This window comes from Pongo abelii, chromosome 8, assembly GCF_028885655.2.
Source record: "Pongo abelii isolate AG06213 chromosome 8, NHGRI_mPonAbe1-v2.0_pri, whole genome shotgun sequence".
NCBI lineage: Eukaryota > Metazoa > Chordata > Mammalia > Primates > Hominidae > Pongo > Pongo abelii.
Window position 1 is genome coordinate 111,165,899 of NC_071993.2, and position 21,600 is coordinate 111,187,498.

Sequence of the window (21,600 nt, forward strand, 5' to 3'; positions counted from 1 at the left end):
TTTTATATTTTGATGCTCTGGTATCTGGGGCCTTGCTGACTTCTGGAGGCTAGCCAGTCTCTGAAGATAGTAAACAATTTGCTCTGGAACATGCTTTTCAAATGCAAGCCGATCAATCAAGAGACCATACCCCCAACCACCTCCTCTAGTGGGCTTTCACAATCAGGGCCACCATTTCCCCACCCTAATCACCCCAGGGCCAAGTATGAGACAACTACAGCCAGCCCCTATGCCTCAGAACCCACTGATAATATTCAAACTAGCCAATCCTAAACCTGCCCAATCCTCCCTGTGAAAACCATACTAGAGGATCTCATCCATGTTTTCCTCCCTCTCTCAGCCTCCTGACCCACCCCAGGTCTGCCCCATGTCATCCCCGAGCATGCAGTGTACTCTTCTCTTGGGATCTGTGAGTATAACAAACTTTCTTTGCACTGGCAGAGGTCTCCCAGCATGTTGACCTTGCTGTACTTAAATAATAATAAAATCTCTATTTTAAAACACTATACTACATGGGGTTACTTACTGAATACTGTACGTACTTCCACTTTAGGTAGACGAGGGTGCCATCATCTCTCCCATTCACCAGAATGTTTTGTCCATCCATTGAAATTCTCATTGACTGAATCCCATGACCCTGGTGAGAATGACTCCGACACCGAGCAAATGTTTCCTCAATAGTTAAGAAATAAAGCAGAAAAATTACAAATGCAATTCTACCACATGGCTTTTCTAATGGGGTTATATGCCCCTTTTTTTGTGGATAAATCATTTTCTATTTGTTAACAGCATTTTAATTCGTATGGAAATAGGCAATTGGCAATACATAGTATTTAAAATCCCCAGTTCAAACCACATTCACCAATACTAATTTGTTCTTCCACCACCTTTGTGTAGTATGGAAGGACAGGGATTATTATCACCAATTTATAATAGGAAATCAGACACAGAGAAGTGAACGGATTGCAGAAGTCTATAAAGCTAGGGAAGCGGCCTTCAGCAAGCAGAGATGGTGAGTTCCGATGGCTTTAAGAGTCAGGGAGGTTCTATTTATGTGTGAAGTAGCTGAGCGTAATGAGAGAGGGTGACGGGCACTGTGAGGAATGGAAGATAACATGCTCTGAAGGATGCTAACTAAGCCAGTTTGATTAGAACTTAAAATGCATCATCAATTTGGTACATAGGGCAACAATTTAAAAACTGAGATTTCTGAATCATACTGGTTCTCAACCATGATGCCTTTTCTCATTTAGCTTTTTAAATAGGCAATACATTCAAATGGTTCAAAATTCAAAAATTATAAAAGAGTACTCTGTGAAATCTCCTTCCTGTTCCCATGACCTAATACTTCCAATGGCAAGCAAGGTAATTAGCACCTTCAATATCTTTTCAGAGTTTTTATGCATATATAAGCTAATTTTTATATACATATAAAATGTTTCCTATATGAGATCAATATATACACCCACAATATTCTTTTTTTAAGAAAACAGCTTACCAAAGTATAAATGTCTCGGATACACAGAATTCCACATTTAGCTATTGTTATGAGCCACAATCCATGTGAAGACAGATAGAGCATTCCAGGTCCATACTGTCTGCTTTGTACTTTTTTGTATGGTTTAAGAATGTAGATATTGGTATGTTCCTGCCAATCAAAGAAAATAACCACATTATAGAAAAGATCAGGTAAGCAGCACCTTTGGGTTTGCAGATGTACATGCCTATTGTATATTGTCATTGTAAATAAACTGATATGGGATAAAGTGCAAACATTGTCATTGTAAATAAACTGATATAGGATAAAGTGGGCACCTGCATTTGCATCATGTTTCCCACTTTTGCAAATAAAAGTTTGTTTCTGCCAACTAAGTAAAGTCTTCTTTATTTACTTGCCATTAAAAATCCTAGCCTACACTGATAATCTTTGCTTTTACTAATCATTTTCACATATCTTCATGCTTAAGTCAAAATAATGTAGTCAATATTCCCCGTATGTTTCATGCATTCCTACCTCCAAGCCTCTGCACGTGTCCTTCCTTTTGTCTGGAATGCCCTTCTCTACTCCATCCCCACCAGTCCTGCCCTACCTCCCTATATGAGCGCTGCCCACCAAAACTGTATGCAATATCTCTCCATGTCTAAATCTGACTTCCTTTTCAAAGTCCAGATCAAATATTGCTTCCTTCCTGAAACTTTTCTTGAATCTCTCTTGCCACTAATCATTTATTCCTTCTCTGTGTCTAATCCTGGCTACTCTGGCAAAGAAGAGCTTTTACTGAAGAATTTAGAGGAAGGAAGGTAGACCTTATCAAAGTGGGTAGACAGACATCAAGGGAAACTGACAGGTCAAGGGGCAGCAGCAGGAGGGTACTGGGCCATTATGTGCAGCAGGAGGTGACACAATGCATGAGAAGTCTGAAGCGAGTGTAATGAAAAAATGCCAGAAACACAGTTTAATTATTTTTTGTAATTGTGGTTATGGCTTAGATGCAAAGTTCCACTGCAAATCAAATCATCTACCTTGTAGCCCTTGGCATATGTAGAATAGATTTCCTAATGCTAGGTTGTTTTTTAAGGCACTAAACTAATATTGTGTCATCTGCATGTTTATCTGACAAAGATGATGTATGTGGCACAAGTATCAGGTTGCTTAAATATATTGTATGATGGATTAACAAATAACACTATATATCTAGCTCAAGGGAATTATATTAATATAACGAAGGCATTTGTTAACTGAACTATTCTGTTAAAGTGATCAAGAGGATCACATCTAATCAGTATAATGTATCAATCTTGATTGCTAAGATAAATGAGAGCACACTTAAGTGTTGACATACTTCTTTAGGAAGAAGGTAGCTACAGATGTATGGCACTTGACTACAGAAGCCATATATTTGGTTACTTTGAAAGCCCAAGATTGCAGAGGACAGAGTGTGCTCCAACTCATACAGGTACTTATGAATGATTTCATCTTTCAGCCTTCCTCTTTCATCAGCAAAGGTTGTGGAAACTATTAGATTTGGAAAAAGAAGAGAAATCACTTGCACCATATATTAATTTTTTTTTAAAATTATGAACAATTATGAAAAGCAAAATAAAATTTAAATGCTCAATTAATATTGCGGAAGCTAGTAGGTGATAAAAATGGTTTAAAAACACTTGTCTCCCTAGAAATACTTGAGTATTAAATGACTGATAGTGGGTAAAATATTTCTGTAATGCCTTGATTAATTTTTAATCAATTAACTTAGAGACATATTAAAAGAAACCCATGGTAGCATAGAGATTCTTATAAAAACATAAAAGTACTTGGAGGTTGTCGGCTCTCTTCTGCTCTATAATTATATATTTGCAAAACTGCTAACCTGATATATTTGTCATTAAAACAAGGAAAGAGTATCTATTTTCTCATACCTTTTTATCCAGAAAACTTTCTTTATAATTTTGTCAGTGAAGGGAACTACACTGTAATCTATCTGAATTTAACCTTTCTATTCAAAGCTACAAAACAAGAGACATCACAAAAATAACAAATCAATTTGATGTGTCCATTGATCCTATCTCTTTTCCTATGGTAATAAAGCAGACTCACGAGTCAGGAAGCCCAGAGGAAAAGTCCACACTTCAAACGGTTTAGCATGTTGGTTTTACTTTGTAAAGATAGACAAAAGGTAGCCATTTTACCTCTTCACATGCCAAGAGAAAAACAAAACAAACCCAAAAAACAATAACAATTATGTATCTGGGCTCAGGAGCAGAACTGGCTGCTTATGTTTTCTTTACCTTGTGGCAGTAATGCAGGCAGTGTGAACATCTCCAATCTGCTTCTCCCTGCTTCTGGAAGCGAGGAAAGCACCATCACTTCCACTATGTCTGTTTCTAAAAGAGACACTGTGGATATCTGTAAAATGTCTTTGGCCACCTCTGAAAGCAAACAGAAATCAACACCAAAAGTGGTCATTGATAAGTTTAAACAATCTTTTACCTTTCCAATTAAGATATCATCCATGGACTTGCCTTCACTATATCTTTAGAATCAAATTATTTGCTGGACATTTAAAGTGACCTTTAAACATAAGTTACAGGGACATTTTTGATGAATGGATGAGGGATTCTCCTGATTAGATGTCTGGACCAGCAGATTCAAACCAGCCCAGTCTGTCTGGGTTTCTTTCCCAGCCAGGGTGGCCCCAGAGTGCACCATCTCCACCCCCTATCCCTCCAAACCAGCATCTGCATGAGCTGGTCCCCACAAGTCTACTCTAGCCAGGTTACCTAATCCTAAGATTGGGTAAACTCAAGCATCGGCCTTCTTTGCATCTGTGGTCAAGGACTGTGGGTGTGGTGGAAACATGTGACTTTATGAGCTTGCTCTACTAGAAAGCCAGCTGATACAATCTCTGCAAGGTGTGCCAGGCCTGGAGCCCACCTTGGATTTGTTCCAGATTCACTCTTCCACTCTTCATGGGACTGTGCTGCAGGTGCCCACTTTCTCAGGCCCTTCCCCAGGCGGTCAGTAGATGACCTTCCCTCTTCCTTAGCAAGGAAGACCAAGGACATCTACATAAACTCAATCTCAACTTTCTTATCCTGAGACTCACACTTTCCCCCTGTCTGTTTCCATTTTCTCCCTTCATTTCCTGACACCGATGTAGGAACAAAATGTAACCCCTCCCTGTCTGTGACTTTTGAGCCCATTCCTCCAATCTCCTATTAGACCATACATTATCAATCACCACTTTTTAGCTTCTTGTGTCCCTTATGGTTCCTTTTATTCAGCCCTCATGACTCCCCTGTCTTCAAATAAGAACCTTCCTCCAACTCTGCTGTCCCACAACAGTTACCATCTGACTCTCTTTTCTCCACTGCAAACTTCCTAAAATAGGTTTGGCACTTTCTGACTTAATTTTCTTACCTCTATTCCCTCCCTAACCTTCTTCATTCCAAAGAAGTAGCTCTCTCAGGGATCATCTGCTGACTGGCAAATATATGAGAGCCTATCCCAGCCCTCTCCCTACCCACACTTCTGTGTCAGCCTGTACTTTCATCCGCCTTCCTTCTTTAGGCTGCTTCTGGAGAGGATGACTCCCAGTTCTCTTATTACTCTGGCCCAGCCTCAGTTTTCTTCAGTGCCTCATCTTCCTCTGTCCACAGCTTCAATATAAAATGTGGACCAGGGTTCTATTCCCAGCTTCTTCCATCCCACCCTCTGGCCAAACAGATATATTAAAAATGGGGCCGGGAACAGTGGCTCATGTCTGTAATCCCAATACTTTGGGAGGCTGAGGTGGGAGGATCGCTTGACTCCAGGAGATCAAGACCAGCCTGAGCAACATAGAGAGACATTTTCTCTACTAAAAAAAAAAAAAAAAAAAAAAAGGCCAGGCGTGGTGGCTCACGCCTGTAATCCCACCACTTTGGGAGGCCAAGGTGGGCAGATCACAAGGTCGGGAGATCAAGACCATCCTGGCTAACACAGTGAAACCCCGTCTCTACTAACAAATACAAAAAATTAGCTCGGCAAGGTGGCGGGCGCCTGTAGTCCCAGCTACTCAGGAGGCTGAGGCGGGAGAATGGCGTGAACCCAGGAGGCAGAGCTTGCAGTGAGCCAAGATCACGCCACTGCACTCCACCCTGGGCGACAGAGCGAGACTCCGTCTAAAAAAAAAAAGTAAACAAAAACAAAACAGAAAACAAGCCAGGCTTTGGGGCATAAACCTGTAGTCCCAGCTACTCAGGAGGCTGAAGCAGCAGGATTGCCTGAGCCTAGGAATTCAAGGCTATAGTGAGCTATGATTGCGCCACTGCACTCCAGCCTGGGTGACAGAGCAAGACTCTAGAAAATAAAATAAAATAAATGAAATGGAATATTTAGGAAGGATATACATCCACTCTGAGGTCAGCCACAGACCGTACCACACTCAGTGCCATCTAATTTGCATATTTAGTTACCTCTTTTGCCCTGTTAAGCATCCAGGTTTACTTCTACTCTGTTGAGCCATCTCATCAGCTACCATGATTTCAAGATCAGAATTCTATCATTAAGCCTTGAACTACATATCCCGATTTCCAAACTGACGCTAAATATGCCCAAATGAAGAGTTTATTGGCTTTAAACCTACGGAACTCAACAGCTCAACCTATTCCTCAACCTCTAGAACTTTCTTCCTCAACTAATGGCATTGCAAACTTCCACCATTCAGGCTAGAAATTTTGGAGTTATCGCTTATCCCTTCCTTTCGCATCAAATACCAAGTCCTACCAATTCCATCACTCATGGTTGTGCCCTCTTTTCTCTTTCTGTAACTGCAGCATGAGTTTGTGCATTGTGGATAAGAGCACACGCCCTGAAACTGGACTTCCTTAATTGGGCTCTGCCACTAACTAGATGCATGGCCTTGAACAAGTACTTAGCCTCACTGTGCCTCAATTGCCTCATGTGAAGGGATAATAGTAGTATCAATTCATGAAAGTTGTCTAAGAATTCAATGGGTGGAGACATGCTGAGGGCTTAGAATACTGGCTACCACATAGTCAGGCATTCCTCAATAAGTGTTGGCTGTTGCTATGATTATGACTATGATCATCTCTTGCCTTGGCTAGTATTATAGCTTCCAATCCCATCTTTTTAATTTCATTCTTTTGCCTTTCTACTCCATCCTTCACACTGGTATCAGAATCAGTCTCTTAAAACCAAGTCAAATCATGCCAGCTCCATCTTGAAACCACTGATGATGGCTCATTAACCACAGAACAATTCCAGACTCTTTGGAATGATATTCAAGGTCCTTCCTCTTTCAGACTTCATTGCCATAGTCATCTTCTAGTAAACTCTTCCATTTACCTGTTATTCCAGACTTTTTTTTTTTTTTTTACCATTCCAAGTACCTTTGTTTGGGTTATTATTTTGAGCAGGAATACTAATATGTCCTATCCCACACCTATGAAAATCCTTCAAACCCACTACTTTAAGCCCTTGGAAAACTCTCCTCCAATCCTCCACACCCCCTGACCAGTGCCCACCTTCACCTCCACTCCTCTCCTCACACTTGGCAGAATGAATTGCTGCTGTATCTGAGCCTACACACCATTCTGCATTTTCCTCCTCTACTAAATTGTCTCCTTAATATTTTCATCCCCCTACAAGGCCTAGGTTTTGCATTTTGCACCTTGTAGGCACTCACTAATTTTTATAAGTCAATGATAAACAAATTTAAAAATTTAGGAGTGGGACTTGGCAAAGTGTGAGGAGCAAAAAAAATTTTTTTAAGGAGAATTAAAAAAAAAAATTGTGTGTATGGGGGGAAACACATATACAGTTGGCATGTAAAGCCAGAGAGAAAATAAAGAGAAAATTCTTTATTAGAGATAAAATATTAAAAAATATTTTCAAGAGAAATCAACCCAACTTCTCTGTATGTTAATATTAGACATGTTCAGCCATTTCATTAATGTATTCAATAATTGATTCAAGAAAATTTATTTAGCATCAACTATGTACCAAGCAGATAACTCTAATATTCCAAATACATCAAAATATAATGTGAGAATTCTCCTAAGTAACTTTAGTTATTTAAAGGTTTCTCTTTCAGAAAATATGCCATAAATAATTGTTTCAATATTCAATATGAAAATTCCATTTTCATAACCTTAAATTCTTTGAAATAAAGTAACCAATATTTTAAATTAATTAGCATTCTATGTTGTACCTGTGAATCCAATAATCTGAAATGAGCTTGAGGAGTTGGCATTGATAATAAAGACTTTTCCTTCTGATGTTCCAACTAACAGAAATATTCCTTGCTGATCGTAACTAGAAAAGAAGAAATCTGATGATCAAATCCCAATTGTTTCACCAGCTAGATGGTGAACAAGTTTATTGAATGGCCACAGAGATATGTTCAAAGCCAGTCATTTTTACGGTTTGCAATTTTTAATATTCTCTGACCTTATAAAAGTGGAGTGATTACATGTGGATATAATCATTTTACTTTAGGCCAATGCTATTTCCAAATTGCAACCTTAATAAATACAGTCAAGAAGATTCAGTAAAGATGGGCAGTTGGTTCATCATAAGTGAATGAAACATGTCGGTAGAGCTTTCTTGATGTTTCAAGTGCAAATAAGCAATTTTCAAATTAGCGGTGGGTGTGACATTTCATTACCCTGTGTCTGGTACCTGGCAGTGGGAAGAAGAATGTAATGAAACATGTCTACAGGTCTACAACTTTATCAAATTAGAAAAAGTGCGAAGACACAAATTAGAATAAGACGATCTGAGAAAGGAAAGGCACAAAAAATGACAGTGCAGAAAGGCAGGGGGTAAATGGAAGGAGGTTATCCATCCTTCCCCACTGAGCTAGGGTGGTGGAGCTGGGCAGTCCACAGTGGCAGGGCCAGCTCCTCAGTGTGCTAGCTGTGTAATGTGTAATCTTGGACAATGCTTTTCTTCACCTCTCTCACCCTGAATTCCCTAATTTGTCTAATAGGGATAAGAATAACACCTTTCTGACTGGTGTTTTGAGGATCACATTCCACAAGCTACAGTGATCTCAAGCTGTAAAGCAGAATACAAATGTCTGTTCTTATTAATACCTAATAATATAATAAATTAAAAAGAAAGAGTAATAATGATAGCAACTACAAGTCCAAATATAATGTCTCTATATTACCATCTTAAAAGTATTGCTTCAAAAGTTTTGAAATACTCTAAATGTTCATTAATATACTGTTTTTAAAAAATGATAGTATATTCATATAATGGAATACTATGTGGCTATACAAATAATCAGGCTGGTCTTTACATGTGGATATAAAACATTCTCCAAGATATACCATTAAGTGAAAAAAGAAATGAAGCATTGTGCATAGTTTTCTTCTTTTAAGAGCAAAGGCAGTGACTCTGGAGCCCAACTACCTGGGTTCAAATCCCAACATTTGCCATTCGCTATCTGTGTACTATTGAGCAAGTTATTTAAAATCCTTGTGCCTCATCTTCCTCACCTGTCAAACAGAGACAACAAGAGTGTTTACCTCATGGAGTTAATACAGCAGAAGTGCCTGGCACACTATACACACATGATGGCCATTGATACAAGTAAAAAGAAGTGCTTATTATTTTTTGCTTGTTCATGGATAAAAAAACATCTCAGGAGAGACATGAGAAATTGGTACCAGGCTGCCTGCCAGGAAAGACCTGGGTATGGGGGGTACTTTACTACACAGCCCTCTGTACTTTTTGAGTGTTGAACTGTGTGAATATATTAACATTCAAAACAAATGAAACATGTAAAACTTAAAATTAAAAGAAAGGATGGCTTCGCTAGAATTTTCAACAGACGGGTGTGACACAGAGCCGCTTCTGGAAGCAGAAGGGACTTACACGACGTGCTGCACGGACGATTCAGAGAGAAAGGCCTTGTGCACGACCTGAGGGGATTCCTTATCATATACGCTGATGAAGTAGACAGAGCCACCCTCCGTGCCCACGGCTGCAGAGAGGGAGGACGGACAGCAAGCCAGGACCGTCGCCTGTTTAAAACAAACCCCAGATGTGTATCTTCATTGTGCCTGCTCTCCTACACGTAATAATACTATTATACAATGTATTTGAAAAGCCTGCAGGATGAGAAAAGTGGCAAGTGTTGTGTGGTGGGGCCTTTCAAATTACAGCCTCAACGTTCCTGAGCTGATCAACTGCATAAGACGGCACAGGAACCTGTACATCTTATTCTTTTATCCTAAAATTAGAGTAATAAAAATTATAGAGAGATTTCTTGAAATTTAAATCATGGCTTTGTTTTTATCCCTAAATGATGATGAAATGATTATGCCAATAATCTATTTAAGTGATTGTGAAACAATTAGACCAATAATAGTGAAAAATAAAACAAGAAATTTAAAAGAAATTCTTAGCATCTTTTAAACATTTTTAAATTTTTATTTATTTATTAGCGATGGGGTCTTGCTCTGTTTTGAACTACTGGGCTCAAGTGATCCTACTGTGTCAGCCTGCCGAGTTGCTGGGATTACAGATTCAAACCACCATACCTGGCTTTTTAAAACATTTTTATAGATCCTGAGATGCTGGTATGACTAAGGAAGACTTAAGAAAATAACTATATCACTGGAAGATGTATTCAGTCACCAAAGAAATGCGTAACAGATTCCCATTTATCTCACAATGATTTATACAGAATATGATGTCTAAGAGAATAAATTGACTTTCATAATACTAGAGAAATCAGTATTCTTTCTCTATAAACACTTTGTAGATTGTTTTGAATAAAATCATGGAACTTAGGACTGAAAAAGAACATAAGAGATCATTTTGCAAAACAGAAAACACAGGCCAAGGAAGTCCAGCAGCTTGCCCAAGGATCCCATATGTGGTGACAAACTTCAGATGAAGCACCCAGGTGTTCTGCCTTATTAGAATGCACAGTCTCCCAATTGAGTGGGCTTTTTGTAAAATTGAAGACCTCTATGGGAAGTGTGTGTGTGTGTATGTATGTGTTCCCAAAATAAAAATAATCATCTGAAATTCTCCTTCATTCCAGGGCAATGGTGTGCTAGTCTGAAAATGTACAGCAAGGGCCAGAGGAGTCTTATGTACCCTTGCAGGTACCATCAGGGGATGCTGCTAGTGTTCAGGTATCTTGACACTGTGCTGCTGGACTGGGATCCCCCAGGACCACTGCCTGAAGGAAGGCAACACAGTCCCGGACACAGGCAGAGAGACCTGGCATCAGCATTACTGTGTCTGGATCAATTCTCTATAGGGTAATGGTAGCTGTATCCCTCCTTGCCCAAGAGGAACAAGGTATATCCTGATTATATGGGCCCCTGGGTGGGTTGTTAAATGTTTCTATGTCTCTAATGTGTGAAAGGACATGTGATTAAATGCACTTGTAAGATCTCTCCTAGTTTACTATTTCTAATAGAAATGAATACATATAACCCTTTGTCACACAGACTATGGAGTCTTTTCATATTTCAAGTTTTCTCAGTAAGAATTTTTATCTTTACTTTTGTGGGAGAGTTGTATTTATCACATTGAGTTATGTATCTTTGGCATCTTATGTAAAATATGATGCTTAGTCTTTTATAATTAAGATTTTAGTTTTATAAAAGGGAAGGATTGAAACTTCCCTACCTAATACCAAGATCCATTTCTCAACTAGAACTGTGTAATGCAGCAAATAATATTATTTTTTTAAAAAGAAAGCATTACCATTGTTTCTTGGTCCTTTTAAAATGTTATTTTATGCAAAATGCACTGTGAACATGGCAGAAATAATGGTATCACATTGTGGTAGGTGTTGTGGGCAGTGTGGTTTGCAACTCAGCATCCATACACCCACCTTCTGGAAAATCTCTTGAATATTCACTGAGAAACTATCCCTCCCCTATCTTCAAGGATGAGTGGAATGAATCTAACTCCCATTTCCAGGGCTGAGTTTGTGCATTAATTATGCACTGAATTGCATTTCTCATCCCCTGTGCATATGATTAGTTCACAGATGTTATTAAGACATTGCAAGACATTTACTGAACCTTCTGGAAAGAAAGAGCATCTTTGTTCTTCCTCCTCCTACAGCAGGAATTTTTCTTCCCTCTCTGACAGTATGATGTGAGGTTGGCACCTGTGGTATCTGGGTGTACCTCAATGAAGCCTAAGATGAAACTAAAGGCATAGTGTGGAGACAGAAAGACAAGGTCCTTGGTATATCATTTAAACTGCTGGATTGAGGCACACATGAGGCCAGACAAGTTCTGTATTTCATAGTTGATTGTGCCAATAACACTTACTTTTTAATTTTTGGCTTAAGCTGGTTAGAGTGGCAACTTTCTTTCATTTCTAATTGATTCCCATTAAATGGGACCATTTAACCAATTATGGCCAAAGAGATATTTCATTTCTGAGAAAAAGCACTTACTTGCTGATTCAAGAGCACCCCCTCTCCCTACAAAAGACCTTTCAGCACTCTCTTCCTCTCCTGCCACACAGCACAGAGGAAGTATTCTTTGGTGGAACCCCCATCAGCCTGGCTCCCTGAGAGACTGTGCAAGAGGGACCCCTGCCAATCCACAATGAACTTATGGCATGAGTAAGATATAAACTACTGGGGTTTCAAAAACAACTGCCACCACAGAAAAACTTATTGTTTTCTATAACCAATATTGTATGCTATGGTTCCACTCTTGGGGCTGTGGCATATACTTTACACACAAGGATTACTGTAAATCTAGAAGGCAAAAATACAGTGAGGCTTCTGTAACAAGTATTTCTACAGACTACTGACATGTGAATATGAAAAGGTAGATTGGATTAGAATTCAATATATTTTTAAAAATCCATTTATCAAGTATACTTACTGGGGTATTCAGATAAATCTTGCTTACACAAGCACAATCCTCCAGCCACCAAACACAAATTTCCCCTGAATGTGTAAGTGTCTGTAACAAAAAGAAAAACAAAAACTCTACATGGAAAATAAGACTTTCCTATGGAAGCATGTTCTACCTCCCTTTCCAGTGTGTCGATGATTTAGTATAAAATTTCATTTTACTTACATGGATTATAAATACTTATTTTATCATTTCAATGCCAATGCTTTGTTTCTGAACAAATATTAACTATTATCTTTAATGTAATTTAAGTAATACATAATAACTAATTAGTATTAGAAAAGTAAAATAAAGATTTTTCATGTAACATATTAAAGATAAAAGTTGCTTATAAAAATCAGTAAAACTATTGCCTAATGAACAAATGTAGAAATAGGAAACTATACATTGTTCTTTTTTAAATTACTAGAACTTTTTTTTTAGAGCAGTTATAGGATTACAGAAAAATTGAGCAGAAAGTACAGAGTTCTCCTTCACCTTCCCCTCCACACACCTATTACCCTACTATTAACATCCTACATTAGCGTGGTACATTTGTTACAACTGACAAGCCAATATTGACATATTATTATTGACTCCTTAGACTGAATTAATGTATTATACATGGCAACTATTTCATTTTCAACCTCAGGTGGTGCTGCTGCATTACCCGGAAAAAAAGATACTAAATAAATACTAACAGTTTACTGAGTGCTGATGACTCATTAGCAATGAACGTGTTTTAAAAACGTGTTAAAGCCTGGCTTGCAGAGCTTGGGTGGTGAAAACCAAAAGATGGCTCCTAAGATATCAATTGTGTTGGCTGTTTTCAGAAGATGATATTATGAAGTCACAATATGAGGGTATCATTCTAACCGGCGGGTAGATTTGAGGATGGAAGTGTCTGGCATCTCCACCACAGTCTTCAAGGACAGCCTCTGCCTCCTATTCGCATTGCTTTGCTCATGAACTTTCAAAGTTACCCAATAACATATAAATAGGGATTTAAATCTTGCAACATCATCGTATCTTTAGTCCTGCGACACAGTAAAATATTCTTTACCATGAAGTGTTGGGTTCCAGGTGTGATAAAGTCAATTGCCTGAAATTTCCCATCACAAGCATCTAGGACTTTATTTAAGGTTGGCTCCTTACCAAAAGTGTAGATATAAACAGATCCCTGATAAACATACAAAAGAAAAGAAACACATTGTAATTGTTGTGTATATAGTTCAACAAATATTTATTAAATGCCTACTGTAACCAAGAACCTATGTGGAAACAGAATATGGGAAATCACAGATCAACTCAGTAAGACCTTGACCCTGAAGGGCTTAAAATCCAGACACTTGATTTGTTTGTTTGTTTATTGATTGATTGGCTGATTCATTCATTCATTCACTTATTCATCATTTTATTTTAATTAATTAATTTTTTGAGACGAGGTCTTGCTATTGTTGCCCAGGTTGGAGTGCAATGGCACAATCTCAGCTTACTGCAATTTCCACCTCCCAGGTTCAAGCAATTCTCCTGCCTCAGCCTCCTGAGTAGCTGGGATTACAGGCATGCGCCACCACGCCCGGCTAATTTTGTATTCTTACTAGAGACAGGGTTTCAATGTGTTGGTCAGGCTGGTTTCAAACTCCTGACCTCAGGTGATCCGCCCGCCTCGGCCTCCTAAAGTGCTGGGATGACAGGCATAAGCCACTGTGCCTGGCCTCATAAATAACCATAAGACTTTCTTCTTCAATTCCAGACATTCGTTTTTTATTTTTAATTTTTTTTAAATTTCATTATTTTTTGTGTGTGTGACTGAGTCTCCCTCCGTCGCCCAGGCTGGAGTGCAATGGCGGAATCTTGGCTCACTGCAATGTCTGCCTCCTGGGTTCAAGAGATTCTCCTGCCTCAGCCTCCTGAGTAGCTGGGATTACAGGTGCCCGCCACCGTGCTCAGCTAATTTTTGTATTTTTACTAGAGATGGGGTTTCACCATGTTGGCCAGGCCGGTCTCAAACTCCTGACCTCAAGTAATCCACCCTCCTCGACCTCCCAAAGTGCTGGGATTATAGGCATGAGCCACCACGCCTGGTCTCCCAGACATTTATTTTTTAATTTACAAAACATAACAAAACATTTTTCCTGTTTCAAAAATAATATCTATTTATGTAGAAAATTTGGAAAATGTGGAAAACCCAAAAAGTTGTTAAGATGTACTAAATCCTACCACATGCTAAATATAATGGAAGGAACACTAAACATTTAAACAAGCCTTTGTAGAAATAGTTGAGGTATGGCTGAAGCTGTCACTTTATGCTTATTATTTTCAGCTCCCAAACTCACCTCTAAAAAAAAATCTGTTCTGTAATGAATGCATCTCTACCAAGTAGCTGGTAATATAATATGGTCACTTAACCAGAAATAAGAAGTCTCCTTTCAGCTAATCACAAGTTCTTCGCATTTACTTGAGTTAAACATAAATATTTCTGGTCTTATTTATCTAAAAAATATGACTTTATAGGAGTTCAAAATTTGGTAGATATTTACTAATTTTATCTTTCTTTCATTTCTTCAATAAATATTAAGTGGATACACAGCACCAGTCACTGCTTTAGATGCTGGGGTTACAGCAGAGGATAAAACAGACAAAATCCCCTGCCCTCACGGAACTTACCTTCTGCTGGGAGATTCAGACAATAAATAATATAACCAAATAAAATATACTGTAAGTTAAACAGTGATAATTGTAAGAAGAAAAAGAAAATATAACAGAGAAGGAGAACATTATATAGCAAAATAAGAGGGTGAAATTTTAAAGTGCATGTTTAAGAAAGACTTCAGTGAGAGTGTGGCAGGCCAGGCCTCGCTAACAGCTGAAGAGGCAGGCCTCCATGACAACTGTTTGAGCAATGACTGAGTGGTTAAGTTAAATATTAAAAGCTAATAGAGCCAGTGCCCTTACACAAATGCTTGAATGTAACAAAACCCCACCAAGAGTTTTGCCTAGGCCTTTCCTGGGCCTTGAAGCATGACAAGATAACGAAGGAATTCTTAACAGGACCCACTTAGGATTAAATAAGTTTTATTGGGGGGTCTGAAGAAACTCCCCAGACCTCCACAAACAAGCTTTATCGGGGGTCTACAGGAACTCCCCAAACCTCCATGATTTAGCAGGAGACAAAATAAGGGTAATCATCCCTGGCACTTGAACCCATCTAGATTAAGTAAATTTACTGAGGCTCCAGAGGAAGGTCTTCAGGACTCAGGCCTTAGTTATATATTAGAAGTTGATCACTTACGTCTTTAGATGAATGCACACTTGCATGTAGACATATAGCTTAGAAGGTATATAAGCTCTGGAAAGCTTTGTAATATTGAGTTGGTCCAGTGATATTTTCCCAGCCTTCTCCCTGTACCTGGTTACAGAAATAAACTCCCTTCTTTCCCAGTTCATCTGCATCTCGTTATTGGGCCAGGAGAACAAACAGCCCAACCCTCAGTTCAGTCCGGGAACAAAGGTAACTTTAGAGAAAAGACTTGAAGGTTCATGCCTGTAATCCCGGCACTTTGGGAGGCTGAGGCGGGCGGATCACTTGAGGCCAGGAGTTTGAGACCAGCCTGGCCACTGTGGTGAAACCCCATCTTTACTAAGAATACAAAAATTTAGCTGGGCATGGTGGCGCACACCTGTAGCCCCAGCTACTCAGAAGGCTGAGGCATAAGAATCACTTGAACCTGGGAGGTGGAGGTTGCAGTGAGCCCAGATCGCACCACTGCACTCCAGCCTGGGCGACAGAGCAAGACTCTGTCTCAAAAAAAAAAAAAGACCCAAAGGAAATGAGGAAACAGTCCATGTAGATTCTGTGGGAAGAGCATTCCAGACAGAGGGAAAAGCCAGTACAAAGACTCTGAGGGAGAAGCATGTCTGGCAGATTCAAGGAAACAGCATGATGGCCAGTGTGGCTGGAGCAGGATGGACAAGAGTTCACAGTAGTGGCAGATAAGGCCAGAGGTGGGGATTGGAGTCCACGTCATGAAGGGCCTTTAAAAACATAGTAAGGATTTTGGCTTTTTCTCAGAATGACAGGAAATCACTGGAGGGCTTTGCCTAGTAGAGAAAAATGCTTTGCTCACCTTGGCTGCTATGTTGAGAATACATTGTTTATTCTATCACGTAATGAAAGAACTGTATTAAAATGTTCCATTAATATCAAAGCTTTGTTTCTCCTTGTCACTCTGTCATGTTTTGTTTTAAATCTCTAAGGCTATGCTATTAGGTACATACATATTTTAAGTATTCATATATTCCTGGTAAATTTAATATTTTATTATTCTGAAATAAGCCCATTTATCTTTAGTAATGATTTTTACCTTAAAGCCTATTTTGTCTAATGTTAATATATTTCCACTGGTTTTCTTTTGGTTAATGTTTACATATCTTTTTCCATCTTTTTATATTTGGGTTTAAACATAGATTTTAATTTATGCTTTTTGTTTATCTCAATTGTTTTGCATTTCATTTTATTTCTCTTTTTTACCTTGTTTTGGGTTAAACTTTTTTTTTACATTTCACTTTCTCTAGTTTGGAAATTGCATGTACTGTTCCTATTCTTTTAGTGGTTACCTTAGAAGTTGTGACATGTGTACCTAATTTATCAATGTCAAAAGTTACTTTAAGCTTTATTCTCCTCCTGGGTTATACGGGATCCTTGGAACACTTTATTCTATATACCCTGCTCCCCCCCCAACTTATATTATTGTTATTTGGGATTTTAGTTCAATATTATTTTTAAACCTACTTTCACATATTTTTTTGTTGCTGTTGTATGCAGTGTTCATTTACTGTACATCTTCTACAATGTGTCATTCTCCACCTATTACTACTGCTCTTTATTTTTGTTGCATCATAGACCTTCCCACCTGGGATCATTTTCCTCTGCCTGAAGTAAATTCTTTAGAATTTTCTCTAGTGATAGTCAGCTGCTGACACACTCTTAGCTTTGGAGAGTCTAAAATGTCTTTTTTCACCCGCATACTGAAAAGATGTTTTCATTGGGTATAGAATTCTAGCTGGTAATTATTTTCTTTCATTACATCAGGGGTCATCAAACTTTTTCTATAAATAGGCTGACAGTAAATACGTTAGGCTTTGCAAACCATGTAGTCTCTGCCACAACTATTTAATGCTGCCATTGTGGTGTGAAAGAAGCCATAAACAATACGTAAGTGGGTGTGGCTATGTTCCAATAAAATCTTATTTGAAAAACATGCAGCAGGCTAGTTTTGCCCCATGGAGCCACAGTTTGCTGAACCCTGCACTACATTGAAGATATTATTCTACTATTTCTTACTTACATTATTGCCACAGAGAAGTCAGCTATTAGTCTAACTGAAATTCCTTAGAAGTAATCTGTCTTTTCTCTGACTGCTTTTAAAATTTTCTCTGTCTTTGGTTTTCAACAGTTTCACTTTGGTAAGTCTAAGTGTGGATATCATTTTATGTATTCTGTTTGGGATTCACTGGACCTCTTAAATCTGTAAATTCATGTCTTTAAGCAATTCTGGGAAATCCCCAGTCAATATCTCTTTAATTATTGCCTCTGTCCCACTTTCTCCTCTCTGGACTCTAATCAAACATATGTTAGATCTTTTCACTGTATTGTTCTTATCTTTTATGTTCCCGTCTGTATTTCCTACCCTTTTGCTTTTCTAGGTGTCATTCTGAATAACTTCTTCTGATCTATCTTCGAATTCATTTATTCTCTCTTTGGCTATGTCCAACCTTTTGTCAGACATGTTCATTTAATTTTTACTTTGCTAGTGTGTTTTTCTTCTTTAGAAGTTCTATTTGGGTCTTTCCTCCTTCTTTTATGATATCTTTTTCCTAGTTTCCTATTCTCCATAGATATTTTAAGTTAATCATTTATTTATTAAAACATAAGTTAGCATAGTTTTAAAAAAAAAAAACTTCTGGTAATTATCAGAAACAAAAGTCTTTCCATACTTAAGTTTCTTTCAGGCAGAAAATCATTGAATTTTGTTTGCAACTCATCTAAAATGATTGTCTAACAATATAAATATCTGCTAATCTTGATGTCTGAAGATCATTCCATTAATTAGGAATCTTCCTAACAGTATAATTGAAGTAAATGTTTGTTTTAATCTTGCAATAATTCATTTTTCTTCTTCTCTTATAGAACCCACATTTTCTTTGGAGAACAACCTATGCCCCAATCTCAGTTCTCATTTAAGTGGGTTGACTCTACCTGGCATCCAAGGCTATGCATGTGACTTAGGCCTGGCCAATCAGAGCTTAGGATTCCTATGGTACAAGTGATTGACCCGGGGTAGACACGTGATTCAGTTAGTCAACGAGTCTAGATTCCAAGATTTTTTTTTCTAGCTGGTATCTTTCCACCAGGGACATCAAGCAGGCAGAAATATAAGCTAGAGCTACATATAACTCTTAACACCATAAGCGGAGAGTCTGCATGGAAATGGAGGCAGCAGAGAGGAAACAGAGCCAAGAGATGGAAAAAAACAAGGCTTGGTGGCATCATGGTAGCTCTTTTATTCAGATTCACTCCTTGCCCTTTCAGTTACATACACGAAAATAAACCAATAGCTCTTTGTAATTTAGGCCTTTTAAATTGGGTATTTTTTCATTTACAACCTAGAGTCTTGACTAGTAGAGTACCACTGTGCAGCATACTCTGCTCCTCATTCCTGTCATGTAATGATGATAATAATATTATCTGAAAATCACATATCAAGAAATTACCATCCAACATACCTTGTCTGTTTGAATCAGCAACATTGTATAATTGGGAGAAAATGTCATATGTTCTACAGGTCTTTCAATCTCAAGAAAATCCTCGATCATGTAACTTCTATCTTTAATAATAAAAGAATACACAAAGCCATCCTAGAGATGCGTGAGATAAACATAGAAAATCAGTCTTAGTCAATGCATAGTATACTTGCCTCATCAGACAAGCTAAGGCTTATTGATTACTTCTACTGTTTATTTGGAATCATCATCTATGTTTGCATAGATGCACTGTCCTCTCATCTTTATTCAGACAACTTTTAACTATGTTCCCTGGTCAAGCTTCAGTTTGATCTCTTTTGTGATAGATTTTTCAATTACCTAAAACTTTACTAACCTCTCCTTTTTTTGAGTTTCTCTAGTATCCCTCTTCTTACTACATTCTTCACTGCACAGGAGGTAGGAAAAATGAAGTAGAGTTTGTGTGGCTTGCGTATAGCAGTTTCTTTCCTTCAAAGGACACTAGCCCTCCTGTATGCTCTTTAATCATTATTATGTGCATTTCTTATCTCCCTAAATGACCCAAGGTAGGCAGTGTGCCTTTTATTCCCTTCGGATCCTCTTTTTCTGTTCCTCACACAGTAGTAGAACACGGCAAGTATCCAATATAAACGGGTTGGTTGATTGGCTGGTTGTGAATAGATTTAGGTTAATTTTATTATTCTCAAGAGGAATTTGAGTTATTTTTACAATAGTGAAAACACTCTGAGGAAATGTATTTATCATTTTCTAGATTAGATCTGTTATAACTAAGCGTGGGGACTTTAGATGGCTGGGTTCAAATGCTTGGGCCCTGGAAGGGAAAGCAGGCAAGGTGCTTTTTTTGAGCTCATCTCCATTCTCCATCACTCACCAGAGCAAATGCTATAATAATTCCTTTAAAGGGGGTTAAACAAACATCAAGGGTGGTCTTGAAGAGGACAAGAGTCATAAAAGGCATAAATGCAGACTAAATGGAGGAGGAGGAGGGGATAGTCCACTGCAAGGTTGGGGAAGCTAAGTGTAGGTGTATGTGCTCCAGATGGCTTCCTGAGGGTAGAATGTCTCTCACCCTGATGTCACTGCCTAGCTACCCTCAAGGTCCTGGAGATGTCATCTGTGGCAGTGAAACGGACTATGCTAACATCTGGGATAGTTACAACTAGACCTAGGTTTTAGTATAGATCAGTTCCACACCTTAGCATTGTTTACATTGATTACCATGGCATGGAAAAACATGGTCTGGGCTGGGTGCGGTGGCTCACGCCTGTAATCCCAGCACTTTGGGAGGCTGAGGCGGGTGGATCATGAGGTCAGGAGATCGAGAACATCCTGGCTAACACGGTGAAACCCTGTCTCTACTAAAAATACAATAATTAGCCAGGCGTGGTGGTGGGCACCTGTAGTCCCAGCTACTGGGGAGGCTGAGGCAGGAGAATGGCGTGAACCCGGGAGGCGGAGCTTGCAGTGAGCTGAGATCGCGCCACTGCACTCCAGCATGGGAGACAGAGCGAGACTCGGTCTCAAAAAAATAAATAGATAAAAGGAAAAGAAAAGAAAAAGAAAAACATGGTCTGACCCCTTTTATTACTTACTGAGGCTGAGTTCTAATAAATGACAGCAAAGACTTTGGAGTTTGATACACCTATGTTCAAGCCCTAACTCTTCCAATTACTTGCTGGTGAACTCTGTAAGATTAGATTACTTGTCTGTAAAAGGAGGAGGTCAATAGTTTCTATTTGATAAGGTTGTTGTGAGGACCTATAAGATAATACAAGTAAAGTACTTAGCTTGGTGCCTGGCACAAAGCAAGCACCAAGTAAATGGAGACTATTAATACTGATTCAAATATCAACAATAACATTATGATACATGTAAGCTAAATGGGCATTCACAAGAGTCGAAGCTGCAGCTTAGACAAAGGGTTCCAAATTCATGTCTGATAACCTAATACATTAAGTGCAGAAATTAGTATGCAATTGGGTTACAGATATTAGGTATTTTTTCATTGCGGAAGGGCAATGGATTTTAAAATTCTATTTGTGTTTGTTTGCAGTAATATATGGTAGTTCATTATATCGTTCCCTCTATTTTGTATAGATTTGAAGCTATTCATAATAAATCTTTTTTAATAGTACCCAAAGAGGAAACCATTTTAATTAATAATATGACAGATCTGACATCCTAAAATATGGCTCATAATAGTAAATGGCAACAAATGGGAATTGTGAATTTTCTTTAAACCAATTAATTTTGAAAAAAAGAATACATTACAATTCCAGAAGCCAGCACGCCCTCCTTCTGATATACCAAGGTTACTGGACTGATAAAATTTCTTCTGTCTTCTGGAAAAGAAAAACAAGGTAAAGCAGGTGACACGTAATTAAAAGGACAATGTAA

The 21,600-nt window shown here is 38.4% G+C and overlaps 1 protein-coding gene across 15 annotated transcripts in view; it reads right to left on the reverse strand.

Annotated features, from left to right (window-relative positions):
• CFAP43 (cilia and flagella associated protein 43) overlaps positions 1-21,600 on the reverse strand; it is a 140,204-nt gene that overhangs the window by 54,169 nt on the left and 64,435 nt on the right. For 12 of the 15 annotated variants that reach the window (XM_054522822.2, XM_054522821.2, XM_054522813.2 and 9 more), the window contains 10 exons: positions 21,475-21,545; positions 19,186-19,317; positions 13,460-13,576; positions 12,385-12,465; positions 9,389-9,537; positions 7,716-7,819; positions 3,790-3,930; positions 2,844-3,016; positions 1,499-1,648; positions 543-673 (listed from right to left, as the gene is read on the reverse strand). In XM_054522822.2, the coding sequence (XP_054378797.2) occupies positions 543-673; positions 1,499-1,648; positions 2,844-3,016; positions 3,790-3,930; positions 7,716-7,819; positions 9,389-9,537; positions 12,385-12,465; positions 13,460-13,576; positions 19,186-19,317; positions 21,475-21,545 (1,249 nt within the window). Of the gene's footprint in view, positions 1-526; positions 674-1,498; positions 1,649-2,843; positions 3,017-3,789; positions 3,931-7,715; positions 7,820-9,388; positions 9,538-12,384; positions 12,466-13,459; positions 13,577-19,185; positions 19,318-21,474; positions 21,546-21,600 lie in introns of all 15 variants that reach the window. The other 3 variants (XM_024254340.3, XM_054522817.2, XM_054522818.2) reach the window with 3 other exon arrangements.